This window comes from Parasteatoda tepidariorum, chromosome 7, assembly GCF_982258835.1.
Source record: "Parasteatoda tepidariorum strain Cologne lab strain chromosome 7, Ptep-v5.0, whole genome shotgun sequence".
Taxonomy (NCBI): domain Eukaryota; kingdom Metazoa; phylum Arthropoda; class Arachnida; order Araneae; family Theridiidae; genus Parasteatoda; species Parasteatoda tepidariorum.
In genome coordinates, this window is record NC_141761.1 from 113,177,943 (window position 1) to 113,190,549 (window position 12,607).

Sequence of the window (12,607 nt, forward strand, 5' to 3'; positions counted from 1 at the left end):
AGAAACTATGGTTTAAAATTAGTTACCAATTCCTATGAAGATAGAGACCCTCCATTATCTAGTATTTGATTGGTTGATTTTGCCAATCAACCAATTAAATTCATCATTAAAATAATTAAATACAATGAAGAAATTTTTTAATAAAATGAGAAAAAGAGATGCTTTATTTGAGAAATAATAATTTTTTACTATAATTTTTAATGTTTCAGTCTGATTATAAATTTATATCAACTAAAAATGATCAAAAATGACACTTCAGAGATCTTTGCACAAAGGTCGTCTGCAACAAACCGCACCCGTGATTTGTTTAAATTAATTTCGTTATTTGCATTTGTAAACAGTCCATTTGTTGTTTCTCAGCAGACATGTCTCCTTTGATAAAGAAAGTTATTGTGTTCGGTGCATCTGGTAACACAGGATTAGCGACTGTTGAAGCAGCCTTAAAAAAAGGTAAAAACTATTATTCTTTTTAAATTAAACTTAAAAGGATTTTTGTATCGCGTTTTTTTAATCGTACATAGAGGGCTCTGTTGACCAGTACTCAAGAATGATCACGTGTGTTGTAGATGTTTGATGTCGTTATTTAAAAGTTATAAAATGTTTTTCTCCCCAGTAAGATATCTGAAGAAAAGCCTTTGTACTTTTCAAAAAGTGCGAAGCATAAGTCAAACTTCAAATATTATTGCAGTAGAAAAACTAACGGGCAATCATGAAGGCATTGTTACGGTAGGTTTTAATAGACCAGAAGCTAAAAATGCTTTAAGTAAAAATGCTGTTAGTACTTTGACTGAAACATTTACCCAATTGAAATTTGATAAGAATGTTCGAGTAATTATTCTTCACAGCTTAGTCAAAAATGTCTTTTGTTCTGGAGCTGATTTAAAAGAAAGAGCTGCAATGCCGGAAGCTGAAGTTGCCCCGTTTGTAGCCAAAATTCGCCAATCTATTACCGATCTACAAGAGATCCCCGTTCCTACAATCGCTGCTATTGATGGATATGCCCTTGGAGGAGGTTTAGAAATCGCTCTTGGATGTGATTTACGTGTATCTTCATCTTCAGCCAAAATGGGTTTGGTTGAAACCAAATTAGCGATCATTCCAGGTGGTGGTGGTACGCAACGCTTACCACGCATTGTTGGACCAGCTATCGCAAAAGAACTTATATTCACTGCTCGTATAATTGATGGTAAGGAGGCTTTCAGAATCGGTTTAGTGAATCACAATGTGGAGCAAAACGAGGACGGAAATTCTGCTTTCCTAAGAGCCATATCCTTAGGAGAGGAAATTGCTCAACAAGGGCCAATTGCTCTTAGATTAGCCAAGCAGGCAATTAACAGAGGAATGGAAGTTGATATAAATAATGGATTGGCCTTTGAAATGGCTTATTATACTCAAACTGTTGGTACAAAAGATCGTGTTGAAGGTCTTATGGCGTTCAAAGAAAAACGTCCACCTAAGTTTACTGCTGAATAACTATTTCCAAACATTCTATGATTGCACTTTCAAATAAAAATTTCCGTTAAAGTTTACGGGGATGTTTCCCTATCGTGATCTGTAGTGCAAACTACATTCTTCGTGTGCCAAAAGGATTTTAAACTTGCAAAATTTTTTAAAAAAAGCATGTAAAAGTTGTACCGTGGTGGCTACAGGATATACGCTTTAACTTAGTTCCGTTCTATGATTTTTATTTTTTTTTTAGTTTCTCGTTGGTTGCCTTAACTTGTGGTTAATTTGCCCCAGATCACATTACAGAAATTTTCCCACGTTTACGATCTATAATTATTAAGGGAGACTGTAGATTTTGACTTCATTCAAAAATATTTTTCCATGTTGCACCAAAGTTAAATTGTTGAACCAATTTTGATTTTACTTTAAAGGAAAACATCTACTAAAGTTAACTGCTGAATTATTATTTGCTTAGTTGGTTAATCCAGGAATTATTTAGTTTTTTATTAAATTAAAATTTTTATCTATGCTCATAACTAGGACGGGGCGCTATTAGAAATTTTATATTGTGATGCATTGTCAGTTTTGCATCGCGATATAGTATTTTTGAATTTCATTTACTTGTAAGGCACAGTAAGTCAGATTTCCATCAAAACTCCATACTCAGATTGATTTAAATAAATTTATAAATTTTATATCTTTTGCTTAAGAAAGATATTAAATAAATTGACTATAATGTACAAATCTTACTTAATATATTTATTAAAAAAATGTGTGTAGATACAGAATGAAATATTTGCACCTCTTTATCGTTTATAAGATATAAGCAGTATTAATTTAAGTTAGATACTTTACTAGGCTTTTAACTAGAAATCAAAGAAAGTTTAAAACAATAGGCTTATGAATTATTTGGAAATCAATTAGTTTAAGCGAATGAAACTTTGAAAAAAAAGGTTCAAAGCCATAAAAAATAATTTTACTAAATGAGCCATATAATTAATTATATGGCTCATTGATAATTACATAATTATTAAGTTCGATTGTAATGTTCAAATTCTAAATGAAAAAGTAAACGCAAGTTTTGTTACTTTTTCTAGTTAAAAAATAAATGATAAAAAAATTAATGAAATTGAAATTTATCAATGTATTTACCTAACAGTATAGAAGGAAAATATAAAAAATAAGCTCGTTAAAAATAATTTGTATGCTTAAAACAAAGTGCTAAATAAATTTTAGGAAAAAAAAAAACGCTTTTAAAACACTATTTTTTATTATTATTATTTTACATAAATAATTAAATTAAATTGAATAATGACTGAATTATGATCAAAAAACAAAGTAATTAAACAAAGTAAGTAAAAACAAAGCCATATAATTAATTATATGGCTCATTGATAATTACATAATTATTAAGTTCGATTGTAATGTTCAAATTCTAAATGAAAAAGTAAACGCAAGTTTTGTTACTTTTTCTTAGTTAAAAAATAAATGATAAAAAATTAATGAAATTGAAATTTATCAATATATTTACCTAACAGTATAGAAGGAAAATTTAAAAAATAAGCTCGTTAAAAATTATTTGTATGCTTAAAACAAAGTGCTAAATAAATTTTAGGAAAAAAAAACGCTTTTAAAACACTATTTTTTATTATTATTATTTTACATAAATAATTAAATTAAATTGAATAATGACCGAATTATGATCAAAAAACAAAGTAAGGTAAAGTTTCTTAAAAATAAAAACAAAAGAATTGTGATATTCTATAATATATTTACCTAATTGACTAGTAATATTGAAAGAAAATTTTAAAAAAAACTATTATACTCTGTAACAAAACGAAGTGCTACCATGATTAAAAAAAAAAGAAGAATAAAAATCGCAAACCTTTCATATTTTTTTTGAATAAACGAAGTTGACTGACTCGTGTCCAAATCCAAATGACAAAAAATTAGTTTTGTTTTAACTTTATTTCTAAAAATAAAAACTCAAGATTTATAAATTTAAAATCAGTAATAAAAATCCATTAAATTATTCGAAGTTTTATCTAAAAAGTTTTTAATAAATTAAAAGAAAGTAGAAAAATAACCTAACAAATTTAATTACTTTGTAATTTAATTCTTTATGCTCCTTAAATTAGATTTCCGATAATTTTCACATTTAAAAATAGGAAAAAGTTTTGTTAAAAAAAAAACCCTAATTAATGAAGAAACTCTGTATATTCTTTTCAATAATAGATTGCGTTCAGAACAAGGTAACGGCGGCGATCACGAAGTTAGTCCAACTGAAAATAATCTACAAGAAACGATATAAAGTCCCGACAAAGAAAAATCTAAGAGGTACGAAAACGAACATGCGAGATCACGATATATGTTCTCGAAACTCTGGTTCTGATTTTACCGCTCATCAATCAAGGTCATTTTAACATAACGAACATCGTCTTCCACAACGCGAGTCTGGATCGGAATGTAAGAGAAGATCCTTGCGTGACTCATATCGGTACATCATTTTGCGCTCGTCGTCTTTACTCGACGGATTAAATCGGATTTCTGATGCATCGCCTGGAACGAAAGTCGCAGTATCGGTTTGCTGATATATGTCACGATACATCGATTTATAGCCCAGTCCTACTCATAACTTCTGTAGCATATAATTCTTGATTTGGATTTCAATTATCTAATTCAACTTTGAAAGAAAAATTTCTACTCAACTTTGTAGTATATTATTAACAAATGTTGTTCTTATAAAAGTTTTAACTCGTTAACAGTTGAGTTTAGCTCAGGGATATTTCTGTATCGTGGTCTGTCGCTCCAACTGCAATTGCCAAGGTGCCAAATAGGTATTAAACTTGCAATTTTTTAAAAAAACATGTTGATTGCCCTGGGGTTGGCTACGAGTTATAGCTTTCAAGTTATTCCCTTTGTGTGATGTTTTTTTTAGTTTCTCACGGGCCACTGCCCGGACGTTGCCAAGACTTGGCGATTATTCTGCCACAGATCACGATATGGAAATCTCCTCTATAGCTCGATATACATTTATCTAATTTGGTTTTTAATGCTTATAATTTGAGATGAAATTTACAGAATTAATAATTGGCTGTGTATAAAGAAAAATTATTTAAATGTCTACTTCCTATCCTAAATAAACGATGGATTCTGTATAGAAAGCCAATTAAAAGTGACCTGTGTTGGATATAGCCACAGCATAGAGCAAATTGTTGACAAATATTATCTTGCTAATGTCTTATTTAAACTAATTCATTTTATCGTTGAAGTATAACTCATAACAAAAAAAAAATTCTGAATATTATTTTCGTTTGATCTGATCTTGGGAGAAAATATAAAGTTCTTTTTTGCCTTGTTCTTTTTTATATAAAGTTTTTCTAAATTTTGTTTATCCCATTTGGTGTCAAAATAAATATTGCTAAAGGGGAAATAAATAAACAAAATAAATAAACAAAATAAAATCTCTTCATTCAGAAAAATTTTGCAAGTTTTTAAAAAATTTTTTGAGATACTGCCAAAAGAAAAGCTTAATTAAAAAAAATTAATGTGTAAAATATAGGGTCATATAGCTTTTACTATGACAATTATATATCTGTGTATGAAAGATATAAATAGATAAGCTTTGTTATAAAATATGTTATATAATAAAATTGTATTACTATAGTAATACATAAATCTACAACTTTGTACTCATGTTTAATAAATATTTTTGAAAAAAAAAGAAGCCATTTTATTATTTAGTTTCAAATTTTTTTCATCGTGTAATAGGTTATGAAGTTACTGCCTATGTTAGAGATAAACAAAAGCTAGGATCCGTTGAACCAAATTATGTTGTTGAAGGCGATGTCCTCAACAAGTCAGACGTGGGCGATGCAATCAAAGGTCACGATGCTGTCATTATTGTTTTAGGAACAAGGAATGATTTAAGTAAGTATTTATATCTGTTAAGATTTAAAGAATATAGAGCAGGTACTTCAGAGGTACATGTTGTATGAAAAACGTGTACCTCTAAAGCAGGGTTCCCACGGATCAGGGAAAACCTGGAATTGTCAGAGAATTTTATTTCAACTCCAAAAATCTGGGAAAGTTGCAATTTTTTACAAAAACCTGGAAAATTCCTTCATTATACCTGGAAAAAAAACCAGTCTTAAAATTGTCAGTAACAGTACTCAGTTGTTGAGATTCGAGTTAAATAATTCTAACATCTATTACAATTATTTATTGTAAAATTTTCACAATTTAGACAAACTGAAATGCTTTTTTCCTCGTATAATATTTATTTTATATAGAAAATCTAATACTTGGCATTACAAATAAAGGAATCAAAATTTTCTGATAAAAAACTTTGTAGCATAGATAAAATATGGTATTGATTTTCATTGAAATTTACCTGATACCTGGAAAAGTCAAGGAATTTTTTTTCTGAAATTGAGTGGGAACCTTGCTCTAAAGTGCGTATAGTATTATTTAAATCTCAGGTTTGTGTAAAGAAGAGATTATTTGAGACTTTTAAAAATAAGTATAAATAAATTTAATAAAAGTTATCTTAAGCAAGAAAGGTATAAAAAGTTAAATGTCGAAAATATTTCAGTTTTCAAAATCTGGTTTAGAGTAATTTGTCTTATATAAACAAGAACTATATATTCCATAATAAATTGAATGTTTAATGAATTATGTTTAAATTGAATTATAACTGTTCAACACCATTTTTAAAAACTATTATATTTTTTTTAAAGCAATTTTCAACATTTACAATTCCCTACTCATATTCTACCGAAAAATTTGTTCCCCTCCTTACTATATTTTGTCCAAAAAATCCTGCACACCTATGTGAAATTCATGTTTAAAGAAAAGAAAAACAGACAAAATTATTAAAATTATAGAGTGTTCACTTTAAAGGAATTGAAGAGCTTTTTCAAGTTATCTTTTGTTTCCAGCTAAAATAATGAGGGTTTTCGAAAATTATTTGCTCTTGAGGACTATCTATAAGATGAGGCTTCACCTCCATTTAATCCTTATTTCTTATGATTTAACCCTTTATCTATGAAAAACGACAGGGCCGTTATAGGAGTGGGTAACCGAACAGGCCGACGAAACATGTTGATATAGTTATGATACAAGTTTTTTTTTGTCTCCTTTCACTTTATTGCCTCGTTGGGAAAATTTCTTTAACTCTTTATAAATTACACTCCTAATTCTATCTCTTTCCTAGGAGAAAATTTTATTTATCTTATAGTCAGTTAATGTGGCATGTGTTAATAGATCTTTCCCCTAGGTGTTGTGAAGAAGACAATTGTCATCTCCACTCGTATTGCTATTTAATTATTATCAATGACTCAAGATTTCTAGTATCAAGAAGGGCAGTGAAACTGATTGATCCAATTAATATATATATTTTATAATACAAATAAAACATGAATTTAAACAACTCTGATAAAATGCCTCAATGTTTTTTCCATGCTAAATCCCTAAGCATGCCCCTGAAAAGTGACTTATTTAAAAGCACTTCAAATCATTTAAAAAAAGTTTGGTGTATAGAATAATTTAAGTTGCCATTTAACATATTTTGAGTTCAAATGATAACTTTAATTAGTTTTTATTTAAAGAAATTAAATTTATATTATGTTTTTCATTGTAAAATTTGAGAGTTATTTTATTATTTGTAGTTGCTGGACAGATTTCCAATATTACTGAATTGAAGTCAGATAATTTTTTATAGATAATATAGTTATTTAAAGCTATGGTTTTTTGATATTATTAGTAAATATTACTATCTAGTTATAGTAAAAATATTTTCAATACAGGGTTATTCATAATTCCCTCCGCCTGTAAACGCCACTTTTCTTTACTGCAACTGGCTTCAGTGGTACATGTTACTGCCATCTACCGGCAACTGCTTAAATTAAAACTTGGATACTTTCGGAATAATTTAATATGTTCTTTTTTGCCATATTCGTCTTCGCTTTTTACTATAACGCTTAGAAACCCCGGAGGGAATTATGAATAACCCTGTAGTTATCAAACTTCATTCAGGAAAAGATAATAAATCTATACTTCAAGAGCTATTTACAGTTATAATGCATGTTTCTAGTTTTAAAAATGTGTAATTAGTGATAAGTTTTAAGAGTTGCCTAAATTTTTTTTTTTTTTTACGAGTTTAACTTTTTGTTTTTAACTGGTAAAATTGGTGAATTAGATGAGCATGTAAAGTAAATTAACAATGAGCATTGACAAAACAATTATTTGTAACATTACTGAGCTCTAATTAGTAATACTATTTTCGTTATAAGATGGTTTCTATTTTAAGTGATAACTTTATTTGTGTTTCAGTACGTTAACATTTTTTTAAACTACATATTTCTTACAGGCCCAACCACTGTCATGTCTGATGGGACTAGAAATATTATTGAAGGCATGAAAGAAAATGATGTAAGAAGAGTATCCTGTTGCATTTCTTGTATGTATTTGTAGTCCTATTGCTTCAATTCCTTTTTTTTAATATTTAGATTGAGATATGACTTCCATAAGTTTAAAAACCATGTTTGTGTGATTATGGAATAAAAAACTGATAGTTTAAACCCAGTAGTCAGAATAACTCACTGCAAGTAAAAAAACTACTGTATTCACAACTTTTTAAGTAGTTGGTAGTGTAATGAGCTACTTTTTGAAAAAATTAGCGTTGCGAGTGTAGTGTGATACGAAAAGAGAAAAAAAAAAAACTAGTTTTTAGCAGTTTCTTGCGATTACTCTTACTATTAGTATAGTTGCAATCTGATTGGAGCAAAACCTTACTTAAGTCCGTCAGCAGTTACAATGATAATGCTCCTAATGTGCTCAATTTTGTTTCTTTTTTCAGTTAACTTAAGTTTTAAACATTTAGTTAGATCACAAATGTTTGATTGTTTTTTAGCATTTCTTTAGTGTCATAAAAGGTTGAAAGGAAAAATTTCTAAAAAATATTAGCTCATTTATTATTCTGAACCATTTTTTTTATTTCATTATTCAGCTTTTTTTAATGTAAACTGAATCTTCCAGCAAAATTCATCTCTTGAAACTTCATTTTGAAAATAGTTTGTAGTAATCAAAATGTTGAGTTAACTACCTTTGTAATGAAGTAGTTGTAGTTAACTACAAAAAAGAAAATTAATTTTTTCTGGCCTCTGTTTAAAACGGGTCAGCATATTTTATTGCCGAAGGGTCTATACTGACTCCCCCACTATGTCCTAAGACCAAAATAAGCATTAGTTAGATGAGATGGGGTCATCTCTTCCTTTACTTCAAAAATTTAAAGAAAATAAATTAGTTTTAATAATTAAAACTATTTAAAGCTACATTCCCTTGACCCTAAATTTTGAGTCCTTTTCAAAAACAGGCAAAAATCAACAAACCAATGTACACTGAATGGCCACTCTTAATAAAGCCTGTCTGTCTCTTCAATTTAGTTAGATCACTTCATTAAATACAGCTTTAATTCTTGGTATCAAATCTACAAGAGATTTATAGGTTATTAAGAGCTTTTTCTTATAGTATGAGACTAAATGGTTGTAGATCTAGATGTTGGAATGCTTTTACAAGTCCTTCCTATAAATGCTGCATAGGCTATAGATTTGGAGATTATGGGGGCAAATATCACAATGTAAAATATTAAACTAGTACTTTGCGTTCTAAGAAGTATTGCAAGAACCACTATCTTGTTTAAAGTACTCCTTGATTTAGGGATAGATCATCAGCTTTTCAAGATGCTCTTGCTTGTTCAGCTACGCTATTTAAGTATGAAGTCTTATTTAGGCTACTATGTATCCAAAAACATGCCTGGAATTTTTTTTTTTTTTTACTTTACACTAGTTCTTAAGTGGCAACATTATGACACAATAGCTTATTTTCATGAAACTGCCAGGTACTTATGAGTTAATTTGTTATTAGACTGGTAAGATTTTTATTTTTTCAGTTTTTTTTTTTATAATCCTTATTGAACATCTGCAATGTGATTGCTGTTTCAATTCATGAAATCAGTGCACCAAAGAATGAACATGAACCTGATGTAAAACTCCTTTGCCCTAATAAAATAAATTTTAAATTGTATTTTTATAAGACTCGTTTCAATATTTGTAACAATTTTCTTTATTGATGGTTTGAATATTGTTTTGATTTAAGCTTTCCTGTTTTGGCCAAGGGAGAAAGTTCCAAAGCCTTATATTCCCGTGACCGAGGATCATGAACGAATGCTGAATGAGTTGAAAAATAGTGACAGAGAATGGGTTGCAGTACTTCCTCCTCATATTGCTGGTATAAAAATTTCTATTCTTAATTAAACTAATGGTCAGTTAGAAAAGATATTGTTGGATTAGAATATAATTTTTTTTATAACATAGCTGCCTATTTGTATGTTTGTTGGGAAAGGTTTTACAAACGGGATTTAAAATAACTAAATCAGGATTGGCATTTTCGCTGGGAGAAATCCATTTCTTCCAGAATTCCAAAAGAAAAGAGGAAGAAAAAAAACTGAATAAAGTGGAAGAAACTAAAATAACCCATTCAATTGTTTAGACATAAGTGTTAAAAATAGATAAATATAAAAAAGAAAACTTTACAATACAACACACTTTTTGAATTTAACTACAAAGGAATTTTGACAAATAAACAAAACTGGACAACTATGAACTAAACTCCACAAGCTTGCTACCCAATAATGAAAAAAAAGAACTCTCAAAACCTGGCAAACACTTTATCTCCAGGTATTAATTTTCTTAAATTGATTTAAGGCTCATGACCTTTTAGAATTTACAGAATGGTAAAATTTCAGAATGTAAACTCAAACACAAATCATGATAATAATAATAAAACCTAGAATATCAAATAAATAGAAACAAATATTTGGTGCATCTTCATATGCTACATTTTTTTTTAATGGTAGTTCACATTAATTTTAACAAAATAAAAATTACTTTATAGTTGTCAAAATAGAGTGGACTTAAGTGATTTAATCACTTAATTAGATTCCTTTCTCTTGATTGAAATAGTGATAGAAATCTATCAATTTTCTTTTAAAAATCAATGATTTAAATCAGCTGACTATTTAAAAAAAATCAGTTGATTAAAGAAAAATCATGGATTTAAATAGAAAAAAGATTTTTTTAGTCCAATTTTATTGATATTGAAGTTTCAGTTCAAGTATCAATTTATTTTCAACCGTATTTTGTACAAAGAGATAACGTGCTAACATTTAAAGTTTGAAATAGATTTGTAAGTAAAAAAAAAGTTACAAGTGAAGATAAAAATGCTGTGAATAGCTATAGTTAATGTCCCGCAGTGGACTGATCGTTAAGACACGGTTCCCAGCAGAACACCGAAGTCAAGCATCACTGGCTACTGTCAGTGTGCGGGTGGGTGACCACTTGGATCAGTCTGCGTAGGGACCGAGGGTGTGCGGTATTGGTCCTCGTTAAACTGTGCTACCGTAAAGTGCTCGACTTCGCGCGCAGGTCGTCGGGCTACCGAAGCGGGGGTGCCATCCCTTCCGCAGAGGATCAAAATTGTGATGGCATGTCTTCGGATCATCCTCCGGGATGTTTCCCAGACCGTCGCCAATAGCCCATTGTGCAGCTCTAGTGCGACGTAAAGTAACAACAGCAACAGCTATAGTTAATAATTTACTGTTAGCATTTTGAAAAATAATTTGCTGGTGAGCTTCAATTTTTACATTTTATATTATACTTCAATTTTTACATTTAAAACTTATTATATTATTCATATATTTTGAAATTTATTAAATATGTAGATTATTAAACAATTAGAACTTATTCTGCTAAGTGTACTTTAGAATAATTAATTTTGTTTCCTGAATTAGTTGATTCTTTATTTGAAATCTGAAGACTTAAGTCTTGGTGTTTACAAATTCATAAGGGTATTGATCTTGAGTAAAAAAGGATATAGATTTTTTTCAGCGATTAGTTTGTTAAAATATAATAGTTTTTAGCCATTTTTGTAAGAAATGTTAATTATTTTAGTAATAATAAGCATTAATAATACATATAATAATAGCATTGCTTATACATTTTATCAGTCTTTTGATTGATAAATATAAAAAATAATCCAATTTTTTCATTAAAAACATTATTTTGCCATCCTAGGTTTAAAATAGATAAAAATTAATGTTTTTTTTTTCTTGTAGAGGAACCTGCAAAAGGAAATTATGAAATCAAAAATGAAGCGCCAGTTGGAAGAATGATATCTAAATATGACTTGGCAGATATTCTAGTAGATATTTTGACACAAGAAGATCATATTGGTCATTATGTTGGGATTGGTTATCCTTCGTGAATTTCTTAATTAGGGAAAAGGGATTTTCTATTTTTGTATGCTAGCAAAAAGTGTCACATTTTCACTAATTTTGTATTTGCTGCAGCTTTTTACATATCCTGTTTTAAATTCTTATATTATTTGCTTTTTTGTGCAAATTTTTTATTTATAATACTTACATTTGTAATGCCTAGTTTAATCAGATAACTTTTAAAATTGTATTAGACAAGTTTTCAGACAACCAATATTTAGTGTTAATATTTATTGTATATATTTTATTCATCAGAAATTAATCATGTTATAAATGTATTGATATTTTATTTTTCTGTAAAGCTGGAAATTTGTATTCTTTGAAATAAAAAAATTTAAAATATTAACTATGTGTTTATATATATATATTAAAACCTTTCTGCAACAATATTTTGGGGACCAAATAAATATATTGTTGTAATATATTATTATATCAAACGTCTACATACTATGGGGAGGCAATAAGATTTTTTTAAAATTCTTATGTTATAAATGTATTAACTATAAATCTAATTATATATTATATAAAAATTTAATTTGCAGAGAGGTAATTATGGCTAAATATGAAATCAGATAGGAATGTTACATCTGTGACTTCTTCAGAGATAAGGGCAGCAATTTTAACAATTGAAGGTTTAGGGGTGGTCTATGTTCATCAAGGATGGGGTATTGAAATCAGAATACAAAAGTCATTCACTATGGTGAAAAGAAATAAGATAAGTACATAATTAGCAGTGAGACTTCTCTTGTCACAAAAGACTGGAAAAAAAATGGCAAAATTAATAAAAAAAAAATATTTTTTTCATTATTTGAAAACCAATAACAAATG

General features: G+C 28.7%; 1 protein-coding gene across 1 annotated transcript; it reads left to right on the top strand.

Annotated features, from left to right (window-relative positions):
• Positions 1 to 461: 461 nt before the first annotated feature.
• Positions 462 to 12,125, top strand: LOC107444427 (uncharacterized). Its single transcript, XM_087168488.1, has 5 exons — positions 462 to 1,186; positions 5,218 to 5,376; positions 7,817 to 7,906; positions 9,604 to 9,735; positions 11,621 to 12,125. The coding sequence occupies exons 1-5, from the start codon at positions 574 to 576 to the stop codon at positions 11,767 to 11,769; spliced, it is 1,143 nt and encodes a 380-aa protein (XP_087024614.1). The 5' UTR covers positions 462 to 573; the 3' UTR covers positions 11,770 to 12,125.
• Positions 12,126 to 12,607: the final 482 nt, after the last annotated feature.